General features: G+C 42.8%; 1 protein-coding gene across 1 annotated transcript in view; it reads right to left on the bottom strand.

Annotated features, from left to right (window-relative positions):
* Positions 1-24692, bottom strand: part of LOC124031639 (dnaJ homolog subfamily C member 16-like) — a 28810-nt gene extending 4118 nt beyond the window's left edge. Inside the window, exons 1-13 of the mRNA XM_046343132.1 lie at positions 24672-24692; positions 24370-24578; positions 18004-18070; positions 17527-17669; positions 16984-17162; positions 16399-16583; positions 13378-13482; positions 13132-13290; positions 12867-12997; positions 7786-7963; positions 7491-7673; positions 6722-6798; positions 609-689 (exon numbers count right to left, since the gene is read on the bottom strand). Coding sequence (XP_046199088.1) covers positions 609-689; positions 6722-6798; positions 7491-7673; positions 7786-7963; positions 12867-12997; positions 13132-13290; positions 13378-13482; positions 16399-16583; positions 16984-17162; positions 17527-17669; positions 18004-18070; positions 24370-24578; positions 24672-24677 — 1703 coding nt within the window. The 5' untranslated portion in view covers positions 24678-24692. The remainder of the gene's footprint in view (positions 1-608; positions 690-6721; positions 6799-7490; positions 7674-7785; positions 7964-12866; positions 12998-13131; positions 13291-13377; positions 13483-16398; positions 16584-16983; positions 17163-17526; positions 17670-18003; positions 18071-24369; positions 24579-24671) is intronic.
* Positions 24693-27560: the final 2868 nt, after the last annotated feature.

The raw sequence follows: 27560 nt of genomic DNA, 5'->3' as shown, positions 1-27560 counted from the left end.
AAAGTAATGACGGACTGTGGTTTCTCTTTGCTTATTTGACCTGTTCTTGCCGTAATATGGACTTTTACCAAATAGGGCCGTCTTCTGTATACCACCCTTACCTTGTCACAACACAACTGATTGGCTGAAACGCATTAAGGAAAGAAATTCCACAAATTAACTTTTAACAAGGCACACCTGTTAATTGAAATGCATTCCAGGTGACTACCTCATGGAGCTGGTTGAGAGAATGCCAAGAGTGTGCAAAGCTGTCCTTAAGGCAAAGGGTGGCTACTTTGAAGAATCTCAAATATATTTTGATTCGATGAACACTGTTTTGGTTACTACATGATTCCATGTGTTATTTCATATTTTTTATGTCTTCACTATTATTCTACAATGTAGAAAATAGTAATAAAAAAAGAAAAGCCCTGGAATAAGCATGTGTGTCCAAGCTTTTGACTGGTACTGTATGCGTTTTTGGTTAAGTCATTTAGACCATGACTATTTCAAGCTATTTCAAGCTTATTTTTCATGTATATATTTACATATTTAGGCCAGTTAGCAGTCCTACGGTATGTAAACTAACTTTGATTCCCAGCCCCAGAGGCGGAGGCTCCCATGCTCACCTGAAGGCCTGGATGATGACAGTACCAAAGAGGATGAACAGAGCAGAAAAGATGAGAGACAGGATGGGCATCATCTCCCGCCTAGAAGACAAACATCAACAGGTTTAGATGATAGATTTACAGTATATGATACTTCAATTATTTTGTTCTACCATAAAACAGCAACAAAAGGTTTAATAAATTTGTTGCAGAATTGTGTCAATAACCATCTAACCCAGAGGTAGATAAACCTTTTTGTCCCACATCAACAACCATGTGAAAAAAAAATTTAATCAACAGCCAATGTTTACTTATATTTGTTTTGGCCTATGACAGTCAACTGCAAAACATTGCCAGTATTTCTGATTGTCTCCACAACTCACTCGCTCTCATACTTTTACATTTGCAACTATGATTAGGGCTGTGGAGGTCATAAAAATGTGTCAGCCAGTTATTGTTTGCTGGTCTCACTGTAATTGACCATTAATTAACATAAAAACCTTTAGCATATCCAGGCCACCATGCATACAAGCTGCATTCAAGCCGCTGAGCTGATGTGCTCCTTTGGAACATCTACATTTAAAAAGCCTCATAAATCAATTTAATATACTGTACACCATCGCAATAAATCCATATTGTTTTTTAGCCAGGTCTAAAGAAACAATATGATATGAAGAACATTTATTTCAGAAGAATAGAAAATGGAGTTTGCCTACTGTATGTTATCTGGCTAAACTCCATGACATAGGTCTGTATGATTGTTCATTTAGCTAACAAGATACCAGTGCACTCAGAAAGTACTCAGACCCTTTCACTTTTTCCACATTTTGTTACGTAACAGTCTTATTTTAAAATTGATTACATGTATACTTTTTCCTCGTCAATCTACACAATACCCCATAATAATGAAGCGAAAACGGGTTACATATTTTCTCAAACGTATAAAAATAAAATACTTAAAATCACTTATTTACATAATTATTCAGACCCTTTGTTATGAGACTCGAAATTGAGCTCAGGTGCATCCTGTTTCCATTGAACATCCTTGAGATGTTTCTACAACTCGATTGGAGTCCACCTGTGGTAAAATAAATTGATTGGACATGATTTGGAAAGACACAAACTTGTCTATACAAGGTCCCACAGTCGACAGTGCATGTCAGAGCAATAACCAAGCCATGAGGTTGAAGGAATTGTCCATAGAGCTCAGAGACAGGATTGTGTCGAAGCACAGATCTGGGGAAGGGAACCAAAATATTTCTGCAGCATTGCAGGTCCCTTAGAACAGTCTCCATTTTTAAATGGAAGAAGTTTGGAACCACCAAGACTCTTAGTAGAGCTAGAGTTCCCCTGTGGAGATGGGAGAAACTTCCAGAAGGACAACCATCTCTGAAGCACTCCACCAAATCAGGCCTTTATGGTAGTGGCCAGGCAGAAGCCACTCCTCAGTAAAAGGCACTTGACAGCCCGCTATCCCTACGGTGAAGCACGGTGGTGGCAGAATCATGCTGTGGGAATGTTTTTCAGCGGCAGGGACTAGTCAGGATCGAGGGAAAGATTAACTGAAAAAAAGTACAGAAAGATCCTCGATGAAATCCTGAGCGCTCTGGAGCAGGTTCTCTGAGGCGAAGGTTCACCTAACAGGACAACGACCCTAAGCACACAGCCAAGACAACACAGGATTGGCTTCGGGACAAGTCTCTGGATGTCCTTGAGTGGCCCAGTCAGAGCCCGGACTGGAACATGATCAAGCATCTCTGGAGAGACCTGAAACTAGCTGTGTGACACTTCCCATCCAACCTAACAGAGCTTGAGAGGATCTGCAGAGAATGGGAGAAACTCCCCAAATACAGGTGTGCCAAGCTTATATAGCGTCATACCCAAAAAGACCCGAGGCTGTGATCACTGCCAAAGGTGTTCCAACAAAGTACTGAGTAAAGGGTCTGAATACTTATGTAAATGTGATTTCAGTTTATTTTTTAATACATTTGTAAAAATGACAAAAAAAACTATTTGCTTTGTCATTATGGGATATTGTGTGTAGATTGACGAGGGAAAGAAAACATTATCAATTTTAAATAAAGACTAACGTAACAAAATGTGGGAAAATTGAAAAGTCAAGGGGTCTGAATACTTTTCACTGTATGCCTATAAGTCCCGTGCCATTATTTCATATGATTTTTATAATAAGAAGAATATAATAGAAAGGATATTTCCCCCATTCTGGAGCAAGACCGCATATGAAGTGACTATGTTGAATGTAAAAGTGATAATTTGAAACAGGTCCTGTAAGCTAGATTTAGAGTTATTTGGCAACTTAGTTCTGAACAATGTTCCCTCTAAGCTGCGCACTTGCGCGGACACGCAGGAGCCCCGAGACTGCAGCACAGCTCCCAGGGACCGCAGAGCAGAGTGCAGAAGAAATATCAGCCCCCGGATAGAAGCACGAGATTGAACTCAACTTTCTAGACTTTTCCCTGTCAGTTATTATAAATGTTATCGATTGAACGCATTAGTAGCCAGTTTCAATGCAACATACCAAAACAAACTACGTACGAGATTTTGTTTTTTGGCATAAGGCATCGGAGTAGGATTCTATTGCCCACGACTCAGGCCGTCCTCTACACAGACCAGTGTGGCATAACATTTTTTTCATAACCAATCCATTTGCCTATATGCAAATAAGCAATAGGCATATATGGATCTGTGTCATTTACTTTGAACTGGACTGTGTTTACAGCGGTGGTTGTGAATAGGTGCACTTGTTTTGAGATCAAAGCAAGAGCTAAATGTAGCCATGTGTGCACATTTAGTTCATATCCTTTGCCAGCTAAGAGTTATTAGGCCAGTTATAGAACATTTGTAGTCAGCAATAGGGGAGTGATTGCTTCCTACAAGAACACAAAAGGTGTAGATTTCTAGACATCTTTGAAAAGCGGGTCAAGTAAAGAGCCTTTTTTTTGTCTTAAAGGGGCAGTGTTGTATTTTGAGACAGGCTTGAATAAGCTAAGTAGCCAATAGGCAGAGGGTAGCATACTTTGTCTGATTCTCTGTAATAATGGTATGGGAATAATAATGCATTTTATTTTGTAAAGTGGTTTCTTGCGTCAAACAATATTTTCAGTCACCTTATCTGAAGTAGATAAATAGGTGTCAAGTCCTGCGTGTGGTTTTCAAAAGTCTCATAGGCCTACATTGAACACCACACATTGGCTGCTGCTGTAGGCTGAATGATAGTACAGCCATGTTAAAATGTTATGGGATGCATTTTCTACACTATTTTTGATGGTAGGCCACTCTGGTAGGCCTACATTATGATCAAAAAGCCATAGTAGCCTCCTTGGCCACTGTTAAAACTAACTTAAAGCGGGTACAGTCTCAGTGTTGACAGTCAACGCATGGAATTTTCACAACGTTCAAGTTTGCACTCAGCATTGGTTGTTTGAGGGAACATTGGTTGTGAATGATACAAACAGAATGTCTTAGACATCAAAACATATATGGACTGTGTGGTAGCAAAATTACAATATTATGATACCGTTTTATATTCATGGCTGTTTTCATGCAATGGAGTAACTTTCATAGAACTCTCTTCATTCTGTTTGAACTGAGAGGAGACTTTGAAGCTTGGATTGGCAACTGATTAAGTGATGGCTTGGTGATAAACTTTCCAGCCACATTCCATTCTGTGATCAGTGGTGCATGTGAGACATATGTCTCTGGTCGGACTAAGCCTGCGTTCATAGATAAGATGTGTGTGTGACCCGAGATAGCCTGAAGGAATAGAACAAACATTTCAGCGTTGGCTCTCATCCATGCTCATGGGAAACTTCGAGGAGTAAATTAACACCCCTGTGCAGATAAACGACACGATGAACCCAGAATGGTTGATGGTTCCCAATCTGCATAGGGGGGTTCAGCCATGATTAAAGCATTTTGAGGTCCCCTATATAAAAAAGCCCCTGTATACTATATGTCTGATTTTAAGCACTCGGCAACACACACTTCAGAGTGTGGGGTCGCCGGTTTCATTATTGGGGCGGCAGCGTAGCCTAGTGGTTAGAGCGTTGGACTAGTAACCGGAAGGTTGCGAGTTCTGCCCCTGAACAGGCAGTTAACCCACTGTTCCCAGGCCGTCATTGAAAATAAGAAAATGTTCTTAACTGACTTGCCTGGTTAAATAAAGGTAAAATATATATATATATATATATATATATATATATATATATATATATAAAATCAAGATGATTGTTTGAAGAAATGACAAGGTCTCGTTCACTTGATTCGAATATTCGAATCGAACAAGGCACATTTCACTGTTGACAGACCCTCTACGCCCTTGAGAAAGGAATAAAAGAGAGGAGTTGGAAACGCATGGCGGTGAGATATTCTGTAGCTACATCTCATGTCAGCCTATTGATTATGAAAATATTACAAAACCTCATTACTAGGCTATTCAGAATCAGATATAAATTCACTACAATTGTAAGCTCACTGTAAGCCGCCCTGCATAATCAATGAACCAACAGAATCGACTAGGGCTACACTTTCTAATATGCAGTAGGCTACAGTTGAAGTTGGAAGTTTACATACACTTAGGTTGGATTCATTAAAACTCGTTTTTCAACCACTCCGCACATTTCTTGTTAACAAACTGTAGTCTTGGCAAGTCGGTTAGAACATCTACTTTGTGCATGACAAGTCATTTTTCCAACAATTGTTTACAGACAGATTACTTCAGTTAATTACAACTCCAGTGGGTCAGAAGTTCACATACACTAAGTTGACTGTGCCTTAAAACAGCTTGGAAAATTCCAGAAAATGATGTCATGGCTTCTGATAGGCTAATTGACATCATTTGAGTCAATTGAAGGTGTATTTGTGGATGTATTTCAAGGTCTACCTTCAAACTCAGTGCCTCTTTGCTTGATATCATGGGAAAATCTAAAGAAATCAGCCAAGACCTCAGAAAACAATTGTAGACCTCGACAAGTCTGGTTCATCCTTGGGAGCAATTTCCAAACGACTGAAGGTACCACGTTCATCTGTACAAACAATAGTATGCAAGTATAAAAGGAAAAAGGGGGAAGATTGCAAGCCGAAGAACACCATCCCAACCGTGAAGCACAGGGGTGGCAGAATCATGTTGTGGGGGTGTTTGGCTGCAGGAGGGACTGGTGCACTTCTCAAAATAGATGGCATTATGAGAGGGGGAAATTATGTGGATATAGTGAAGCAACATCTCAAGACATCAGTCAGGAAGTTAAAGCTTGATCGCAAATGGGTCTTCCAAATGGACAAAGATCCCAAGCATCCTTCCAAAGTTGTGACAAAATGGCTTAAGGACAACAAAGTCAAGGTATTGGAGTGGCCATCACAAAGCCCTGACCTCAATCCTATAGAAAATGTGTGGGCAGAACTGAAATTACATGTGCGAGCAAGGAGGCCTACAAAGCTGACTAAGTTAAACCAGCTCTGTTAGGAGGAATGGGCCAAAATTCACCCAACTTATTGTGGGAAGCTTGTGGAAGGCTACCCAAAATGTTTGACCCAAGTTAAACAATTTAACGGCAATGCTACCAAATACTAACTGAGTGTATGTAAACTCCTGACACACTGGGAATGTGATGAAAGAAATAAAAGCTGAAATAAATCTCTCTACTATTATTATGCTAGTGAGGTAGGTTTATTCGAGGTAGGTTTCATCATGTTTTCGAGGACGATTTCTGCTTTTGTGCTGGAGAGTTGCCTCGGCTTCACTTAATGTAGTAGCCACCGAACTAACGGAAGATGGTAGTGTAAGGAAACAGTCCATTTTGCAGCAACGTAGCGGACCTAGCCATTCACTGTCGGGATGATACATGTGCCGCCTTCTCCCATGATCTAAGGGTGCTCTCAGTGGTTGAATTATGTATTTTAAATTTGGATTTCTAAGGTGAACCACATTACAATGACTTTGAGATACAAAGACAATATTAAATATATATATTTCTTTTAATTTCATCCGGCTTTTGGACATTTTCCCGTGACCCCATTTTCATATCAGGCAACTGCCGTACGAGGTCACATCCCCTAGTTTTTGGAACCGCTGACCTAACCCAATTAAAAACCATTCAAATACAGAAATATCTTACCAGTTGGAGAAGAGAAGGTCATCATAGATTTGAAGGAAATAATCGTAAGCTGCATTGATCCACTGAATCAGAAACATCTAGAGTTGGGGAAGAAGAGAGAAATTGCGGTTTAGTTCATTTAGAGTGCCGTCATAGTTCAGGTAGGTAGGTGTGTGTGTGTACCAGGTGTGCATGTGTGTGTGACTCACAGGGGTCAGTTCATTGTTTAGTTCAGGTAGTGTAGGATCCTACAATTAACTGCCAAAATAATGGTTAACACTTGAGTAAAAAAGGTACACAGAATATTTAAAGCAGGTGATTCCACATGTGTGGTTCCTGAGTTAATTAAGCAATTATAACCCATCATGCTTAGGGTCATGTATACAAATTCTGGGCAAACCATTATTTTGGCTACCATGGCTATGCCCCCATAGGATGACAATTCGCCCATCCACAGGGCACAAAGTCACTGAATGGTTTGATGAGCATGAAATTATATAAACCATATGCCATGCCGTCTCAGTCACCAGATCACAACCCAAGTGAACACTTATGGGAGATTCTGGAGGGGCGTCCAAGACAGCGTTTCCTACCTCGATCAACAAAAACACCAAATTATGGAATTGCTTGTGGAATAATGGGTATCGGATCCCAGATTCTTGTAGCATCTATGCCAAGGTGCATTGAGACTGTTCTGGCTCGTAGTGGCCCAACGTCCTATTTCCTTTATTTTGTCAGTTACCTGCAGCTCAGGTAGGCAGGTGTGTGTGTGTGTGAGTGCGAGACTCACGGGGGACAATTCGTTGTTTAGTTCAGGTAGTGTGGCGTCATAGCTCAGGTAGGAGGGGTCTCTCTGCAGGAGCTCCAGCTGCTCGTGGAGGCGGGTCTTATCATCGTCACTGCCGTTCCATCCACCAATCACAGACCGGTACACAGCCTTACCTCCCGGGCTCCGCCTCTCCAGTATCACCACCTGTCATGGTGCAATCAAACACGAGCGCATAATGTGTGTGTACTGTCCGATACACCTTATTGCCCATTTGTGTGGGTGTGTATTGTAAGCAAAGCATGTGTTTATTACTAACCTGTGCGAACAGTGGGGCCTGGTTGTGGAGCAAGGCCTGACACAGTGGTTGTTGCTGTCTCTGGTAGACATATGTGAAGCGCAGGACGTCTTTAGTGTTGGACGAGGCGAAGGTCAAGAAGGCCTGGTTACCAGGGACAAACCCTGGCTCCTCACCAGTGATCAGCAGCACACAGTACCTGAGTGAGAGAGAGAAAGAGAAGGGGGGAAGGAAGAAGGTTTACTTTATTTCCCTTAAGGATCAGAAACGTGTCTTCCTGCTTTGTTCCAATAACCACACTAGCATACCACTTAGAATGCATGCCAATACAATACTTAATTCATAGGATTATCCCAACGCAAACATACAGTATATCCGAGAGTCTTTATTGCAGTCACACTGCAAAGATAAGATCTCACAACGCATATAGAAGTGTTGAACATCTCAGGAACCACAAAATAAGTTACATAGAAATCTTCTGCTATGTGCAGTGCACAGTGAGGCTGCAATAAAACGACCTAAGACAGAGGCGAGCTCTGTCCACATTAGCATACCACTTAGAATTAAGAAAACATGCCCAAAACATGAATTCATTCTAAGTCAGGCCTGGGCAAACGATGGCCCTTGGGCCATATGCGGCCCGCGACCTGATTCAATAGAGCCAGTGGAATCCTGCTCAGATCAAATAATTCATGATAGTAAAGCTTTGAAAAAAGTATTTTTTATTCAAATTAGAAGCCCAATGAAAACTCGCCTTTGTGTAATGATTTAACTACTATGGCTTGTGGGACATTTATCTTGAAGGCACGTAGAAATAACAACTGCACGAGGATCAACAGTGTGACACACGTAACAGTTACAAATAGTAGCTAGCTAGAAATTGCGCAAAAATGAGCTTTATCAAAGAAAAGGAAAGTAGAGTGTTTCAGCAAGAGTGGACGTTGAAATATGTATTTATTAAGGTATCAGGGAAAGCTATGTTCTTAGTGTGCAAAGAGAACATCACTAAGTCTTGAAAGACTACAACTTGTCCCGACACTTCCAGACAAAGCATGCAGAGAAATATAGGAATGTGTCTGAGCAGAGGGCAAGTACATTGAAAGAGTTGCTTTCTTGCGAGAGCTAGCCATGTACTGTCCCACGAAATTGCTAAACATAGCAAGCGATTCTGAGGGTGAATTCATTAAAGAATTCATTTAATTGACTCAGCAGCAATACTTTGCCCCGACAAAAAAAGAGCTGTTTGAAAATGTTTCCCTGTCAAGGCGAACAGTGACAGGGCGTGTTGAGGACGTCGCAGAGAATATGGAACAATAGTTCCAAAAGCTCACCAAAAAGCGAAAGGACCCTGGGACTAAACACCTCCCTCTGCAACTGGATCCTGGATTTCCTGACAGGCCGCCCCCAGGTGGTAAGAGTAGGGAAGCACACATCCGCCACGCTGATCCTCAACACGGGGGCCCGTCGAAGGTACGTGCTCAGACTCCGCCTGTACTCCCTGTTCACTCATGACTGCGCGGAAGGCATGACTCCAACACCATCATTAAGTTTGCCGATGTCAACAGCGGTAGGTTTGATCACAGACAACGACGAGACAGCCTATAAGGAGGAGGTCAGAGACCTGGCCGTGTGTTGCCAAGACAACAACAACCTCTCCCTCAACGTGATCAAGACAAAGGAAATAATTGTGGACTACAGGAAAAAGAAGACTGAGCACACCCCAATTCTCATCAACAGGGCTGTAGTGGAGCAGGTTGAGAACTTCAAGTTCCTCGGTGTCCACATCACCAACAAACCATGATCAAAGACTCCAGCCACCCTAGTCAGACTGTTCTCTCTGCTACCGCACAGCAAGCGGTACCAGAGCACCAAGTCTAGGTCCAAGAGACTTCTAAACAGCTTCTACCCCCAAGCCATAAAGACTCCTGAGCATCTAATCAAATGGCTTTCCAGACTATTTGCATTGCCCTCAACCCCTTTACACCACTGCTACTATGTTATCATCTATGCATAGTCACTTTAATAACTCAACCTACATGTACATATTACCTCAATTACCTCGACTATCCGGTGCCTCTGCACATTGTACCGGTACCCCCTGTATATAGTCTCGCTATTGTTATTTTACTGCTGCTCTTTAATAATTTGTTACTTTCATTTCTTATTTGTACTGCATTGTTGGTTAGGGGCTCATAAGTAAGCATTTCACTGCATGGTCTACACCTGCTGTATAGGATTTGACCTATTTCTCCTTGGCCCTGGACGAGAGCAGTGAGGCACGTGACACGGCGCAGTTGTTGATATTCTTACGATGCATAACCCAGACTTTGAAATTACAGAGGAGCTTGCTTCAGTGCAGTCAATGAATAGCACAACCACAGTGAAAGATTGATTGGAAGAGGTTAATACGTGTGTAGCAAAGCTGGGACTGAGTTTTGAAAAGTTATCCAGTGTGACCTCTGATGGGTGACAAAACTTGACAGGAAAAAAAGAAAACATTGGCCTTTTGAAAAGGATACAAGATCAAGTAGCAGAGCTGAACCCAGATCAGAAACCTTTTTTCCTGCATTGCATTATTCATCAGGAGGTGCTCTGTAAATGTGTTCTGAAAATGAGCCATGTGGATACAGTCACTAAAGTGGTAAACTTCATAAGAGTAAAATCTCTAAACTACAGGCAGTTTGTCTCACTGTTGGAAGAGAGTCGGGTCATGCAGATCTCCCCTACCACGCAAACGAGAGATGGCAGAGTTTGGGGAAGGTACTTAAAAAGGGTGGGGGACCTGAAGTAAGATTTCCTTTCTTTTGCAAAAACTGCAAGATGGACATCAGTGGCCCTCATGAATGAACGGAATTCCAAACTACAAGGGAAAAGCCCTTTTGCACATCAGATGTACAGCCTTGTAAAATCCTTCAGGGGAAAATTACTCCTCCTGACCCGCCAAGTAGAAGCCAACAATCGCACCCACCTTCCGACACTACTAGTCTGTTCCCCATCAGATGACCAGTGGGAGAAGTTGTACATCGCTGCTGCGTGCTTTGAACAGTCAGTTTTCCCGTCATTTTGAGGATTTGAAGTATTGGAAAATGACATCCTGTTGGCTTCCTCTCCTTTCTCCTTCAATGTGGAACACATACCCACTGGCCTGCAACTTGAGCTTATCGATTTTCAGTCTGATGCAGTGATTGGAGAACTATTCAAAACAATGTCACTGACGAGGTTCTACGCATCTCTCGATGAACGAAACGTTTCGAAGATTAGGAGTCATGCTCAGAACACGTTTGTACTGTTTGGGTCAACCTATGTATGTGAACAGACATCTTCAGTGATGAAATATAACAAGTCAAGGCATAGATCCTCTCTTACCGACTCTCACCTCTCAGCAATCCTGCGCAAAGCGACGAAACTATACTTGACTCTACTGCTCTAGTCAATGCCCATCAGAGACTATTCCTTCCGTGTAGTTCATTGCATGATTAATAATGAAATGCCTTCAAAAAGGAAAATATGGATGTGTTTTATTTCTGTGCATGTTAAACTAAAATAAGTGGCATATCTGGACGTGATTTACAGAAGAGATATGTCAACAAAATCATACACATGATGTATAATCCTGTTATATGATTCTGGCCCGCGATGGCAAAAATATATTCTAATGTGGCCCTCCATGGAAAATAATTTCCCAGGCCTGTTCTAAGTGGTACTAGTGTGGATATTAAAGCCCAGTGCAGTCAAAAACATGATTTTTAAAAGTTTATTAGGTACACTCGCCTACCGGGTAGGACCTCTTTTCCTCCAGAACAGCCCAAATTATTTGGGGTGCGGATTCTACATGGTGTGGCGTTCAAACGCTGCTCAATTGTTATCAAGGGACCGAACGTGTGCCACGGAAACATTCCCCACAATAATATATGCCATTTAGCAGATGTGTGCATACATTCTACGTATGGGTGGTCCCGGGGATCGAACCCACTACCCTGGCGTTACAAGCGCCATGCTCTACCAACTGAGCTACAGGAGGACCATTGACACCAGGCTAGATGGGTCCATGGCCTCATGCTGCTTACACCAAATCCAGACTCTGCCATCAGCATTACGCAACCAGGATTTGTCGAACCAGGCAATGTTTTTCCGCTCCTCAATTGACCAGTGTTGGTGATTGCATGTCCACTGGAGACACTTCTTGTTTTTAGCTGATAGGAGTGGAACGCAGTGTAGTTGTCTGCTGCAATAGATGCCGTTCTGCACATCACTGTTTTACTACGCAGTTATTTTCCTGTTTGTGGCCAGCCTGTTAGCTTGCACGATTCTTGCCATTCTCCTTCGACCTCTCATCAACAAGCTGTTCTCGCCCACAGGACTGTATGTTTATTTATTTTTTGTCGCATCATTCTTGATAAACCCTGGACACTGTCGTGTGTGAAAAGCCCAGGAGGCGGGCCGTTACTGAGATACTACATCCGGCGCGCCTGGCACTGACGATCATACACACTCAAAGCAGCTTAAGTCCTTTTGCCCATTCTAACATTCAATCGAACAGTAACTGAATGCCTTGATGCCAGTCTGCCTGCTTTATATAGCAAGCCACGGCCATGTGACTCACTGTTTCTAGGAGGGAACTATTTGTGAACAGGGTGGTGTACCAAATAAACTGTATATTTTATTGAATATTTCCACAGTGAGGTTGGAATAATACTGTGAAATTTGAAAAAATATGATAATTCCCTTTCAGTGTGAGAGCTGAAAAGACATCCTAAAATTTCACCCAGTTTTGAAGGGATGGAGTTTTGGGCCAAGCCTGGTGACATCACCAGGCGGTAAGTTAATTAATAGAAAATAAGAAAGAGAGTTCCAAACCTCTCTGCGAATAACAGCTAGTTTTCAGTTTCCCCCTCCCCACTCAGACTACTCCCATATAGTCCTCGCAAAATTATTGTTTGAGAAATTGAGCTTTGCTAAGAAGCTATTCTTGTTCATTTTTGACCATTTTAATAGAAATCACAATTAGGTACTAAATTGTTATCCAGAAATTATTTGATATGGAGATAGAAACGGCTGCATTGGACCTTTAAGATCAGAGGCCGGATTTAGTTGGTTCTTACTTCCTGCGCCGGTGGAACTGCTTGATGGGGCAGAGCTCATCGAACAGATGCTGGTTGACCAACCGAGGGACACACAGGTACTTGTTGTTGGACACAAACTCCTCCATGATCTGTCTCTTCATCCCTTTAGCCTGGGGGGGAGAGAGAGCAATGATCAGGTATTCAAACTGGCAGTCTTGTGGTTCATTCATCTCTGACACCAAAACAGAATAAGTCATCTAGAGCCAGCGCATGAAACTATTTCAAGACTGGTCCATGAGTTTACCTGTATAATATCAGCAGGTTGCTCAATGTTCTCCTTGAACAGCAGCATTGTGGGAGCATAGCTGTTGATGTTGAACTGATGCAGTAGTCTGGATGTCTCTGTCAGTCCCTGGTCCACGTAACCAAACCGCACATAGTCCTTAAAGGCAAACGCTGTGAGCTGGAGAGAGGGAGAGAGAAGGGTAAGCTGTTGGACTGATGACTAGATAGATAACCATTTTCCACAGACACACTTGGTGTGTGTTACCTTGTAGAGCAGGGGCACTGCAGGCACTTGGTCAAACAGCAACACACTGGGATTGTTCTCAACATGCCAGCTGCCCAGGAAGGACACATAGTTCTTATCTGTTACCTGACAAAGAAAAATAAAACAAGATCAAATGGAACAACTTATTAAGTTCAGGAGAGATTAAAATGCTTTATATATATATATATTCAATCAGTGCATTCGGACAGTATTCAGACCCCTTGACTTTTTCCACATTGTGTAACGTTGCAGCCTTGTTATAAAATGTATTAAATAAATAAAAATCCTCAATCTACAGACAATACCCCATAACGACAAAGCGAGAAACTAAAATAAACGTATTTACATAAATATTCAGACCCTTTGCCATAGCAAGAAATTGAGCTCAGGTGCATCCTGTTTCCATTCTTGAGATGTTTCTAAAACTTGATTGAAGTCTACCTGTGGTAAATTCAATTGATTGGACATGATTTGCAAAGGCACACACCTGTCTATATAAGGTCCCACAGTTGGCAGTCCATGTCATGTTTTTCCAGAGTCAGGGACTGTGAGACTAGTCAGGATTGAGGGGAAGAACAGAGCAAAGTACAAACATCCTTGATGAAAACCTGTTCCAGAACGCTCAGAACCTCAGATTGGAGCAAAAGTTCACCTTCCACAACAGGACAATGACCCTAAGCACACAGCCAAGACAACACAGGAGTGGCTTCAGGACAAGTCTCTTAATGTCCTTGAGTGGCCCAGCAAGAGCCCGGATTTGAACCCGATCAAACATCTCTGAAGAGACCTGAACATAGCTGTGCAGGAACGCTCCCATCCAACCTGACAGACCTTGAGAGGATCTGCAGAGAAAATTGGGAGAAACTCCCCAAATACAGGTGTGCCAAGCGTTATACCCAAGAAGACTTGAGGCTGTAATCGCTGCCAAAGGTACTTCAAAAAAGAACTGAGTAAAGGGTCTGAATACTTATGTAAATGTGATATTTCAGTTTAAAATGTTTAATACATTTACAAAAATGTCTAAAAACCTATTTTAACTTTGTCATTATCGCGTATTGTGTGTAGATTGATGAAGGGGAGAAAACGATTTAATCCATTTTAGAATAAGGCTGTAACGTAACAAATTGTCTGAATACTTATAAATGCACTGCATTTTATGGCTTGCAGTGCAAAAAAGGAAACCTACAATACGCATTACAGATACTGAGTAATTGAAGCAATTATATACAATATATGAGTAAAGTATTCACATATCCCTTTGCATAACTTTGGAATGAAAAGCACCGTAGCTTATTAAAGAGCAACTGTACTACTTCTCAACCTCATATTCATCATCTCCAGTACCAAACCAGTGTCTACATATGTCAAGATGGAGCATATACGTTCAAAAATTTGGGGTCACATAGAAATGTCCTTGTTTTTGAAAGAATATAACATTTTTTTGTCCATTAAAATAACATACAATTGATTAGAAACACAGTGTAGACATTGTTAATGTTGTAAATGACTACTGTCGCTGGAAACAGCTGATATATGGAATATCTACATAGGCATACAGAGGCCCATTATCAGCAACCATCACTTCTGTGTTCCAATGGCACATTGTGATAGCTAATCCAAATGTATCATTATAAAAGGCTAATTGATCATTAGAAAACCGTCAGCTATGTTAGAACAGCTGAAAACTGCAGTGCTGATTAAAGAAGCAATAACACTGGCCTTCCTTAGACGAGTTGAGTATCTGGAGCCTCAGCATTTGTGGGTTTGATTACAGGCTCAAAAATGGCCAGAAACAAAGCACTTTCTTCTGAAACTCAGTCTATTCTTGTTGAGAAATGAAGGCTATTCCATGCGAGAACTTGCCAAGAAACTGAAGATTTTGTACAACGCGGTGTACTACTCCCTTCACAGAACAGCGCAAACTGGCTTTAACCAGAATAGAAAGAGGAGTGGGAGGCCCCGGTGCACAACTGAGCAAGAGGACAAGTACATTAGAGTGACTAATTTGAGAAACGGACACCTCACAAGTCCTCCACTGGCAGCTTCATTAAATAGTACCCGCAAAAAACACCAGTCTCAACGTCAACAGTGAAGAGGCGACTCCGGGATGCTGGCTTTCTATGTACACCTATTCCATTCCATTTTTTAAAATCAGCCGTTTCCAGCTACAGTAGTCATTTACAACATTAACAATGTCTTCACTGTATTTTTGATCAATTTTATGCTATTTTAAAAATGGACAATTGTTTTTGCTTTTCTTTCAAAAACAACATTTCTTAGTGACCCAAAACTTTTGAACGGTAGTGTATATGCTTTGTAGAAAAAAACTACGTTAAAAAGTTACTTGATGACATCAAAAATAACATTTAAAAAAAAATGTATTTTCAAACACTATGAGATTCACAGTGGCGTGGGGAGCAAGGAAATACCCTCCCTCTTGCTAGAAAAAAAATCATTGCAGGTTCTGAAAATGCTTCTTACTTAACCTTACCCTGTGACGTCACAGAGAAGCATTTTTTAGGACCTTATCTTTTAACACAGATCAAATAAACATATATGTAGACATTGGTTTGGTGCTGAAGATAATGAGTGAAGTTGAAAAGTGGCGGAGTTGCCCTTTAAGCTATTATTTTGGATTATTTTGTTTGCCTCAGAGGCAACAGGTCCACTATAAACTGTCTGAGGTGTTTCTGACTATTTATTATAATGGTGCTGATTAACTGAACACGATAGGTGGCAAAAAAAACATCGGAAGCCATTCATTTTCAATGGAGGGAAGTGAAATGGGCAGGAGACTGTTGGGCGATCCGAACATGGGCGAGAGAGTGTGAATAGGGCGGGACCTAAGTTGGGGAAAGCTGAATTCTCAGCAATATCGCATCAGGATTGACCAATCAAAGCCTACTATAGCTTCTAGCCTTTACTGGATTGGCTGTTGATACCTAGCATGCTCGCTAGCACCCATTATTATTACTATAAATCATACTGGATACGTTGCAATATTGTTAACAGCAGGCCTACCTTTTCCACCAGCCTCTGAGGCAGCAGGTCTTCTACAAACTGTCGCAGGTGTTCTCTGACCACGGAGTAGTGGAACACGGTCACTCTACCATTGACCACACCCAGTATGGATGGCGTGCGATGGACACCCAGCTGGTTGGCTAGGCGACGCTCGTAACCAATGTCAACAATGCCGATACCCACACCTGAGTGATGGACACCATTCATTAGGTTGTTACATACCAGTGGACAGTAGAGGGAAGCAAAGAGACAGTTGTATTAAACAGATTACAATGTACTGTATGTTTTGATTCATTTGAGTCACCACTGACTAATAGGTTTCAGCCCATTTCCCCTGTTGTTCTCTTGTCAATGGTTAGTTTCTCCACCTGTTACAAACCACACATCAGTGAATGAATTTAACAACCTTGAAATCATGATTTGATCCCAACGGATTCTTAGTGAAAGAGATGTACTGCATCCCAAATGGCACCCTTTTCCTACAGAGTCCACTACTTATGACCACAGCCCTATTGTCCCTGGTCAGAAGTAGTGCAGTATATAGCGAATAAGGTGCCATTTCCTGGAAGTCTGCTGACTTCATACCCAGTGGCTCTAGCTCCTGTACTGCCTCCCTCCAGACTGGCTCGATGTGAACGCAGGCGAAGCACCACTCGGAGGTGATTTTGATCAGGTAGGGCCGCTTGAAGCTGTCGGGGAGCACCTTACTGTTGAACCCTGCGTGGTCGAGCAGATACTTGCTGTCTGAGAAGTCCCGGCCTGACCTGGGGGAAGAGAAGATTTAGCCACTCTTGGAGGACAATGGAAGTTGATTAAATATGCTTCTTTACTACTAAACCCAATGCATGTTTTGCATGTAGACTTCGTCATGGATACCCCACACAGAAAAATAAAGGAGGCTTTGATACGGTATCTTTCAAAATGGCCTCAGAGACCAATCAATTCAGGGACCCCTCAAAGTGGGAATATATTTACGTTTTGGTCATTCAGCAGATGCCCTTACCCAGAGCGACAGTGCAATTAAGGTATGTAAAAACCAGCACATATCAGTCATTGCAAGGGATACAAAACAACATGATTGGCAAATGAGTTGCAAAAATTGCATGGTATCTTTTCCTTTGCACCGACCTAGGGAAATTGAAGAATGACTCGTCGAAATAGAAGCTGTTGTGGAAGTGTCGGTTGAAGCCCTGCTGGTGCTGACCCTGCTTGTTCTCCTCCGTCTGTCCGTAGCGGTCGTAGTTAGCACGCCGCTCCACATTCCCCAGGATCTGAGGGAGGGATCCAATCAAACTTTGTTATGAACTCCTCTCCTCCTCCTGACTATAGAGTTTAAATAGAGCAGTGTTCTACAATTCAGATCCTTGGAGACCCACAGGGTCAGGATGTGCAGGCTTTTGTACAAGCCCAGCATTTACACAACACTTCAGCACCAGCATAGACAAGCTCTTGATTAGTTGCGCCAGGTGTTAGATTTGTGCTGTGTTAAAATGTGTAGTGCACACATCCAGTGCATGCCATGTAGCCATGTTAGTTGAATAAACATGATTCTAAACATTTAAGATTTTTGTCTGCATGTGTGTCTGGTAAGTGAAACTAGTATACCTCATAAGATTTAGTGATCTTGATGAACATATCTTCAGCCCCAGGATCATTGTTCTTGTCTGGGTGCCTTGAACACAGAGCAAAAAGACACTTATAGCAGAAGGACACTTAAAAACACCCATACCAGTAGAAATACTGAAATACAATAAAAGTCATTGTTTTAGTCAAAGTATGATAGTTTTAGGCTTGCAAATCCATGTGAATCCGGTGACTTTTCCTATGATATGACATACATATTATTACATACCATACATCACACTTTTGACTGGTTATGACACACCTACTCATTCAAGAGTTTCTTTATTTGACTATTTTCGACATTGTATAATAATAGTGAAGACAAACTATGAAATAACACATATGGAATCATGTAGTAAGCAAAAAAGTGTTAAACTAATTAAAATATTTGAGATTCTTCAAAGTAAAACACCCCTTGCCTTGATGACAGCTTTGCACACTCGTGGCATTCTCTCAACCAGCTTCATGTTGTAGTCATCTGGAATGCATTTTAATTAACAGGTGTGCCTTGTTAAAAGTTAATTTATGGAATTTATTTCCTTCATAATGTGTTTGAGCCAATATGTTGTGTTGTGGAAAGGTAGGGGTAGTATACAGAAGATAGCCCTATTTGGTAAAATACCAAGTCCATACAACGTCAAGAACAGCTCAAATAAGCAAAGAGAAATGACAGTCCATTACCTTAAGACATGAAGATCAGTCAACCAGGAACACTTCAAGAACATTGAATGTTTTTTTAAGGTGCATTTGCAAAAACCATTAAGCACTATGATGAAACTGCCTCTCATGAGGACTGCCACAGGAAAGAAAGGAGTTACCTCTGCTGCAGAGGATAAGTTCATTATAGTTACCAGCCTCAGAAATTACAGCCCAAATAAATGCTTCAGAGTTCAAGTAACAGACACATCTCAACAACTGTTCAGAAGAGACTGCGTGAATCAGGGCTTCATAGTCAAAATGCTGCAAAGAAACCACTGCTAAAGGACACCAATAAGGTTCTGCTCACACTGCCCTACCCTGTGCTCTGACCTCTTTCTCCCCTCTCTCCAGATGAAATCTTGCGTCTTGTGACGGCCTGCCGCCCAACAACCTGCCCGCTTGACCCTATCCCCTCCTCTCTTCTCCAGACCATTTCCGGAGACCTTCTCCCTTACCTCACCCCGCTCATCAACTCATCCCTGACCGCTGGCTACGTCCCTTCCGTCTTCAAGAGAGCGAGAGTTGCACCCCTTCTGAAAAAACCTACACTCGATCCCTCCGATGTCAACAATTACAGACCAGTATCCCTTCTTTCTTTTCTCTCCAAAACTCTTGAACGTGCCGTCCTTGGCCAGCTCTCCCGCTATCTCTCTGAATGACCTTCTTGATCCAAATCAGTCAGGTTTCAAGACTAGTCATTCAACTGAGACTGCTCTCCTCTGTATCACGGAGGCGCTCCGCACCGCTAAAGCTAACTCTCTCTCCTCTGCTCTCATCCTTCTAGACCTATCGGCTGCCTTCGATACTGTGAACCATCAGATCCTCCTCTCCACCCTCTCCGAGTTGGGCATCTCCGGCGTGGCCCACGCTTGGATTGCGTCCTACCTGACAGGTCGCTCCTACCAGGTGGCGTGGCGAGAATCTGTCTCCTCACCACGCGCTCTCACCACTGGTGTCCCCCAGGGCTCTGTTCTAGGCCCTCTCCTATTCTAAGTATACACCAAGTCACTTGGCTCTGTCATAACCTCACATGGTCTCTTCTATCATTGCTATGCTGACGACACACAACTAATCTTCTCCTTTCCCCCTTCTGATGACCAGGTGGCGAATCGCATCTCTGCATGTCTGGCAGACATATCAGTGTGGATGACGGATCACCACCTCAAGCTGAACCTCGGCAAGACGGAGCTGCTCTTCCTCCCGGGGAAGGACTGCCCGTTCCATGATCTCGCCATCACGGTTGACAACTCCATTGTGTCCTCCTCCCAGAGCGCTAAGAACCTTGGCGTGATCCTGGACAACACCCTGTCGTTTTCAACCAACATCAAGGCGGTGGCCCGTTCCTGTAGGTTCATGCTCTACAACATCCGCAGAGTACGACCCTGCCTCACACAGGAAGCGGCGCAGGTCCTAATCCAGGCACTTGTCATCTCCCGTCTGGATTACTGCAACTCGCTGTTGGCTGGGCTCCCTGCCTGTGCCATTAAACCCCTTCAACTCATCCAGAACGCCGCAGCCCGTCTGGTGTTCAACCTTCCCAAGTTCTCTCACGTCACCCCGCTCCTCCGTTCTCTCCACTGGCTTCCAGTTGAAGCTCGCATCCGCTACAAGACCATGGTGCTTGCCTACGGAGCTGTGAGGGGAACGGCACCTCAGTACCTCCAGGCTCTGATCAGGCCCTACACCCAAACAAGGGCACTGCGTTCATCCACCTCTGGCCTGCTCGCCTCCCTACCACTGAGGAAGTACAGCTCCCGCTCAGCCCAGTCAAAACTGTTCGCTGCTCTGGCCCCCCAATGGTGGAACAAACTCCCTCACGACGCCAGGACAGCGGAGTCAATCACCACCTTCCGGAGACACCTGAAACCCCACCTCTTCAAGGAATACCTAGGATAGGATAAGTATCCCTCTCACCCCCCTTTAAGATTTAGATGCACTATTTTAAAGTGACTGTTCCACTGGATGTCATAAGGTGAGTGCACCAATTTGTAAGTCGCTCTGGATAAGAGCGTCTGCTAAATGACTTAAATGTAATGTAAATGTGAAGAGACTTGCTTGAGCCAAGAAACAAGAGCAATGAACATTAGACCAGTGGAAATCTCTCCTTTGGTCTGATGTGTCCAAATTTTAGATTTTTGGTTCCTACCGCCATGTCTTTATGAGATGCAGATTAGGTGAACAGATGACTGCCGCATGTGTAGGTCCCACCGTGAAGCATGGAGGAGGTGGTGCGATGGTGATTTTCTGGTGAAACTGTCAGTGATTTATTTAGAATTCAAGGCACTTAACCAGCATGACTACCACAGCATTCTGCAGCGATACACCATCCCATCTGGTTTGCGCTTAGGATATAATTTGTTTTGTGTTTTCAAGAACACACCAGGCTGTGTAAGGGCTATTTGACCAAGAAGGAAAGTGATGGAGTGCTGCATCAGATGACTTGACCGCCACAAATCACCCGACCTCAACCCAATTGAGATGGTTTGGGGATGAGTTAACCTGCAGAGGTTAGGAAAAGAAGCCAACAAGTGCTCAGCATATGTGGGAACTTCAAAACTGTTGGAAAGCATTCCAAGTGAAGCTGGTTGAGAGAAATCCAAGTGTGCAAAGCTGTCATCAAGGCCAAGGGTGGCGACTTTGAAGAACGTAAAATCTCAAATATATTTAGATTAGTTTAACTGTGTGTTAACTAACCTGTGTTAACTAACCTCCAAACAAGCTTCAATGCCATAACACATTCCTTCCGTGGCCTCAAACTGCTCTTAAACGCATGTAAAACCAAATGCATACTCTTCAACCGTTCGCTGCCTGCACCTGCCCGCCCGACTACCATCACTACTCTGGACGGTTCTGACTTAGAACATGTGGACAACTACAAATACCTAGGTGTCTGGCTAGACTGTAAACTCTCCTTCCAGACTCATATTTAACATCTCCAATCCAAAATGAAATCTAGAATCGGCTTCCTATTTCGCAAAAAAGCCTCCTTCACTCACGCCGCCAAACATACCCTCGTAAAACAGACTATCCTATCGATCCTCGACTTCGGCGATGTCATTTACAAAATACTCTAAAAATACTCCAATACTCTACTCAGAAAACTGGATGCAGTCTATCACAATGCCATCCGTTTTGTCACCAAAGCCCCTTATACCACTCAACACTGGGACCTGTATGCTTTAGTCGGCTGGCCCTCGCTACATATTCGTCGCCAGACCCACTGGCTCCAGGTCATCTATAAGTCTATGCTAGGTAAAGCTCCACCTTAACTCAGCTCACTGGTCACAATAACATCACCCACCCGTAGCACGCGCTCCAGCAGGTATATCTCACGGGTCATCCCCAAAGCAAACACCTCTTTGGCCGCCTTTCCTTCCAGTTCTCTGTTGCCAATGACTGGAACGAATTGCAAAAATAATAATAATAATAATAATAATAAAAAAAGAATAATTAAAAAAAAATATTAAAAAAAAAAAAAAATCGCTGAAGCTGGAGACATATTTCCCTCACTAACTTTAAACATCCGCTATCTGAGCAGCTAACCGATCGCTGAAGCTGTACATAGCCCATCTGTAAATAGCCCACCCAATTTACCTACCTCATCCCCATATAGTTTTTTATTTACATTTTTGCTCTTTTGCACACCAGTATTTCTACTTGCACATCACCATCTGCTCATCTATCACTCGTGTTAATTTGCTAAATTGTAATTACTTCGCTACTATGGCCAATTTATTGCTTTACCTCCTCACGCCATTTGCAAACTTTTTTTTTTCTATTGTGTTATTGACTGTACGCTTGTTTATTCCATGTCTAACTCTGTGTTGTTGTGTCGCACTGCTTTGCTTTATCTTGAACAGGTCGCAGTCGTAAATGAGAACTTGTTCTCAACTAGCCTAAATAAAGGTGAAATAAAAAATGTAAAATTACATAAGCATTCAGATCCTTTGCTATGAGACTCGAAATTGAGATTAGGTGCATCCTGTTTCCATTGATGATCCTTAACATGTTTCTACAACTTGACTGGAGTCCACCTGTGGTAAATTCAATTGATTGGACAGGATTTGGAAAGGCACACACCTGTCTATATAAGGTCCCACAGTTTACAGTGCATGTCAGACCAAAAACCAACCCAAGAGGTTGAAGTAATTGTCAGTAGAGCTCCCAGACAGGATTGTGTCGAGGAACAGATCTGTAGAAGGGTACCCAAAAATGTCTGCAGCATTGGAGGTACCCAAGAACACAGTGGCCTACATCATTCTTAAATGGAAGAAGTTTGTAACCACCAAGACTCTTCCTAGAGCTGGGTGCCTGGTCAAACTGAGCAATCGGAAGATAAGGGAGGTGACCAAGAACCCGATCGTCACTCTGACAGAGCTCCTCTGTGGAAATGGAAGAAACTTCCAGAAGGACAACCATCTCTGCAGCACTCCACCAATCAGGCCTTTATGGTAGTGGCCAGACGGTAGCCACTCCTCAGTAAAAGGCAAATGACAACCCGCTTGGAGTTTTCCAAAAGACACCTAAATGACTCCTAGACCATGAGAAACAAGATTCCCTGGTTCGATGAAATCAAGATTTAACTCTCTGCCTGAATGCCAAGTGTCATGTCTGGAGGAAACCAGGCACCGCTCATCAATATGCCAATACCTTCCCAATACAGTGAAGTATGGTGGTGGTAGGATCATGCTGTGGGGATGTTTTTCAGCAGCAGGGACTGGGAGACCAGTCAGGATCGAGGGCAAGATGAACGGTGCAAGTACAGAGACATCCTGGATGAAAACCTGCTCCAGAGCGCTCACGACCTCAGAATGGGGTGAAGGTTCACCTTCCAACAGGACAATAACCCTAAGCACACAGCCAAGACAATGCAGGAGTGGCTTCAGGACAAGTCTCCAACAGTCCTTGAGTGGCCCAGCCAGAGCCCAGACTTGAACCTGATCGAACATCTCTGGAGAGACCCGAAAATAACTGTGCAGCGACGCTCCCCATCCAACCTAACAGAGCTTGAGAGGATCTGCAGAGAATGGAAGAAACTCCCCAAATACAGGTTTGCCAAACTTGTAGCGTCATACCCAAGAAGACTGAACACAAGAAGGCAGTAATCGCTGCCAAAGGTGCTTCAACAAAAGTACTGATTAAAGGGTCTGAATACTTATGTAAATGTGATATTTCAAGAGAAAGAAATACAGGCCTCTACAGTGCTTCCATTTTGGTCCCATATGTTCCAAAATATTTTGCTATGTGACCTGGGATTTTAATTTAGGAACAATGCGCCTAAAAAAATGAAGGATTCCAGCTTAATTACCTTCAATATTTTTTCATTGTGCTCCTACATTTCTTTGTGTTGTGCATACGTTTTTCCAACTTAGGCGCACACACGCTGCTTGTAAAAAAGGTCAGTGTAGAATTGTGCATCTGCCAGCCGAAAGTACTTAGTGGTCCCTATAACACTCTGTGCCGACAGAAAGCAAGATAATGGCCCCTACTATGCAGACTGACAATTGGTCTGGTAAGTTCTCCCTACCCAATTGACAGACATGACTAGAGACAAACACACATCCATCCGTAAGAGGCCCCACACGCACACCTTACCCAAACCTATTCATAGTATGATAGACAAAAAGTAGCAGGGTGTTTCCAACTCACCATTCTCTGACCAGCCTCTTGTACACCTTCTTGACCTCTGCTTGACTGGCGCTCTTGGTGAGCCCCAGGACTCTGTAGGGGTCAAACTCCTGGCCTGTGTTCACCGTCTCCCCCAGCAGCAGAAGGAGGAGAACGGCCAGCCAGACCATAGAGGCCTGGAATCCCCCCATCTCCTCTCCTCCCTGTCCCAACGTCTCTAAATCTGCAACCTGAGTCAGGAGGAAGAAATGAAAGTAAAAAGATACATTCATATCATATGACTCAGTTCTGTTGGACCTCTAACTGAAAATATTTGTAATCACTTTCATTTCAATACAGCGGTGCAGTTCTGCGGTGTTGTTAAATGGTTTCAGTTGTGTCGTTGAGACACTTCACCTGCATCAACTCGGTCAATGAGTTTCTCTCTTTCTCACGGAGTGGCACTGAACAACAATCAAAACGTTTTGCTAAGGCTGGCATAAATGACCCCACCTGGCTAGCAGTTAGTACCAATCTATCTAGCCAAAGTTAGCTAGGTATAATTATTGACATGATCAACATTAGCTACTACAGCTAATATAGCTAGCTGCATTTGGTCGATGTTTTGCTAGATAACGTTAGATTGCTGACAGCTGGCCAAACAAAATACGAGTGTAGCTTTTATAACTAGTTAGCTATACACATTACTCTGCTAGCTAACTAAATAAGGCAGAGTGAAAGATAATGAATGTGGCTGGCTATTCCAGCTCTTTGCCCAGTTAGCAGAAAATATTTCATCTGTATTAGCAGTTTTTGCCTTTACTTTGGCTAGACAACATTAGAAGGCCAAGTCATGTCTACAGTACCTATTTATCTAGACAGCGATGCAACATGAAAATATATTGCTAAATAGCTACAAAATATGTTGTAAAAAATACTAAACCTGAATCAGTCACAAAATCAACTTGTCATCATGTCGACTGATATAATTTGATTTTGGATACTAGTTCACGTTTACAGATGCTGCTGCTTCTTCACATTCGTATACAGCGCCACCTACTGTACTGGAGTGTGAGTTCTTGTTCTTCTTCTTTGGGGTTAACGACGGGTGACATCCAATATGTTGCCTGACAGGTGTTGTGCAGAAAATCTTCCTCCTGACAGAATCCCCCCCCTTCTAATTTCCTTAATTTTGTGGCTCGAATCAAATACTTATTTGGCACACAAATTTGTTCTATAGAACAAACTTCACGTCAGGATAGGCAACTGAAATTAATAATGAATGTATGTGTGTTATATTAAACATAGAGGTACGGGCGACCTGGCCGGCATCTTACCGGGGACAGCACGGGGCCGCTGAAGGTGGGGTTCGCCCAGGCTATTGATGATTTAATATTATATTTTTCTAAATGTCATAGCACGCTGATAGAAAGAGAAATCTAATACCTCCTCAGCTAGCAATGCTCAGGCATCATCCAATGTCGTTACACAGGAGGCAAATGCTTTGATTGACAACTGCCACAACTATACTGGCCTGAGACTCTATGACTCTTAGATGGGGAGAACGTGTGGCCAGAGATCATCAAACTCTGCCAAACTATCCTACCTGAGGAGAAGTCTAAGCTTGCAGATGTGGTCGACACCGTACATCGCCTCGACACGAGAAGTGTGAGGTTCTGTGTTATATACTTTAGCCCGTTACCATATATGTGATTGAATATTATCTGCTGTTGGCTTGTGTGGATGTATGTGTTATGCAACATTGCTGACTTGAGACATTGTTAACAGTTTCAGGGCCATGGGCCTTTCTCATGATGGAAAAATACAGAATGACATGAAGACAGGAACTGTGCAATGAGTTGGGGGGGCACATTCAGAATGTAGTGTTGCGAGAACAAACAGTATTTTGTTAGATAACAGGAGCCAGGTGCCTGATAACTGTATATTCTACACAACTACAACGACTGACTGCTGGAGCACCCGGGGGATGGGACCAGCTCTGCGCCAACAATCAACGATAGGCTGGGTGAGTCTAAACCACGCCCAGTCTCTACTCTGACAGGCCGGCTCGGAAGCAGGAACTATTTCTGTCAAGAGTATATTATAATATCTTTGTAAGGATCAAGTCGGTTCTCTGTTTGCCCTGCGAGGTGTGACAGAGAGCCCGTATATACAGAAATTGCATTTGCCCCTTATTGCTTAGCTAATAAAAAATACATAGTATACAATCGGTGACTCAATGTCATATTTATCCTGATACCAGATTCGAATTGACGCAACTCTAACAGAAGGCAGGGTGACTCCAAGCCCAGAGGTGTCATTCTCCAGTTCACATTACAATTTTTTTATTTTTGCCTTTATTTTACTAGGCAAGTCAGTTAAGAACAAATTCTTATTTTCAATGACTTCCTGTTCAGGGGCAGAACGACAGATCTTGTACCTTGTCAGCTCGGGGATTTGAACTTGCAACCTTTCGGTTACTAGGCCAATGCTCTAACCACTAGGCTACCCTGCCGCCCCAAGTAGGATGCCACTTGGAAAGCAGACAATGCATCTACCTTCCTAGTGACAACCTGGTTGGTTTTTTGAAGACCTCTCAAAAAGAGAGAGAAACTGTGGCCAGTTGTGGAAAAAGCACGAAAATAGTGGAAACCGGCTTACTTTTCATCGGAGTGCGCGCATTCATCAACAGATCTGAAATCAACCTTCCTCCCTGAGGACTGTCATAGACTGTGCCTGGTGGTCAACATAGGCTACCTAGATAGCTACCTCTGATGTGAGCAGATCTCACTCCCGGCTCTAAAGTGATTAAACTTTCGTTCTAACTGCAGAGGACTACTGGAGTAATGGATATTTACTTTGTTGTTGTTGAAATCTCACTTCTGCTATTTTTACCTGCAGCATAGGCAGTGAGCAAGCTCTTTGTTGTTTCTTGTTCTGGCAGTTATCTTTGCTGAGGTAAACTTCTCACTGAATCTTTTATATTTATATGGTGTGCAACGCTGGTTTCTTTTCATTCTTACTCGATTTTCGATTGCTGTTTAGCAGGTAGTGTTTTCTGTTCTATATTCCACTTTGTCGTTGTCTATCATTTCAGCGAATGCTAAGGGGTTAAGAAATAATGTCAAGCGCAAAGCATTATTTTTATTTGGCAAACAGCTTAAAACAGATTTATATTTTTTTCAAGAGTCTCATTCATTTTCTACCGACGTCAACTTCTGGAGATCTCAGTG

This window comes from Oncorhynchus gorbuscha, linkage group LG03 (genome assembly GCF_021184085.1).
Source record: "Oncorhynchus gorbuscha isolate QuinsamMale2020 ecotype Even-year linkage group LG03, OgorEven_v1.0, whole genome shotgun sequence".
NCBI lineage: Eukaryota > Metazoa > Chordata > Actinopteri > Salmoniformes > Salmonidae > Oncorhynchus > Oncorhynchus gorbuscha.
Note: the sequence above shows the minus strand (reverse complement) of the source record. Positions and strands in the feature narration are given on the sequence as shown.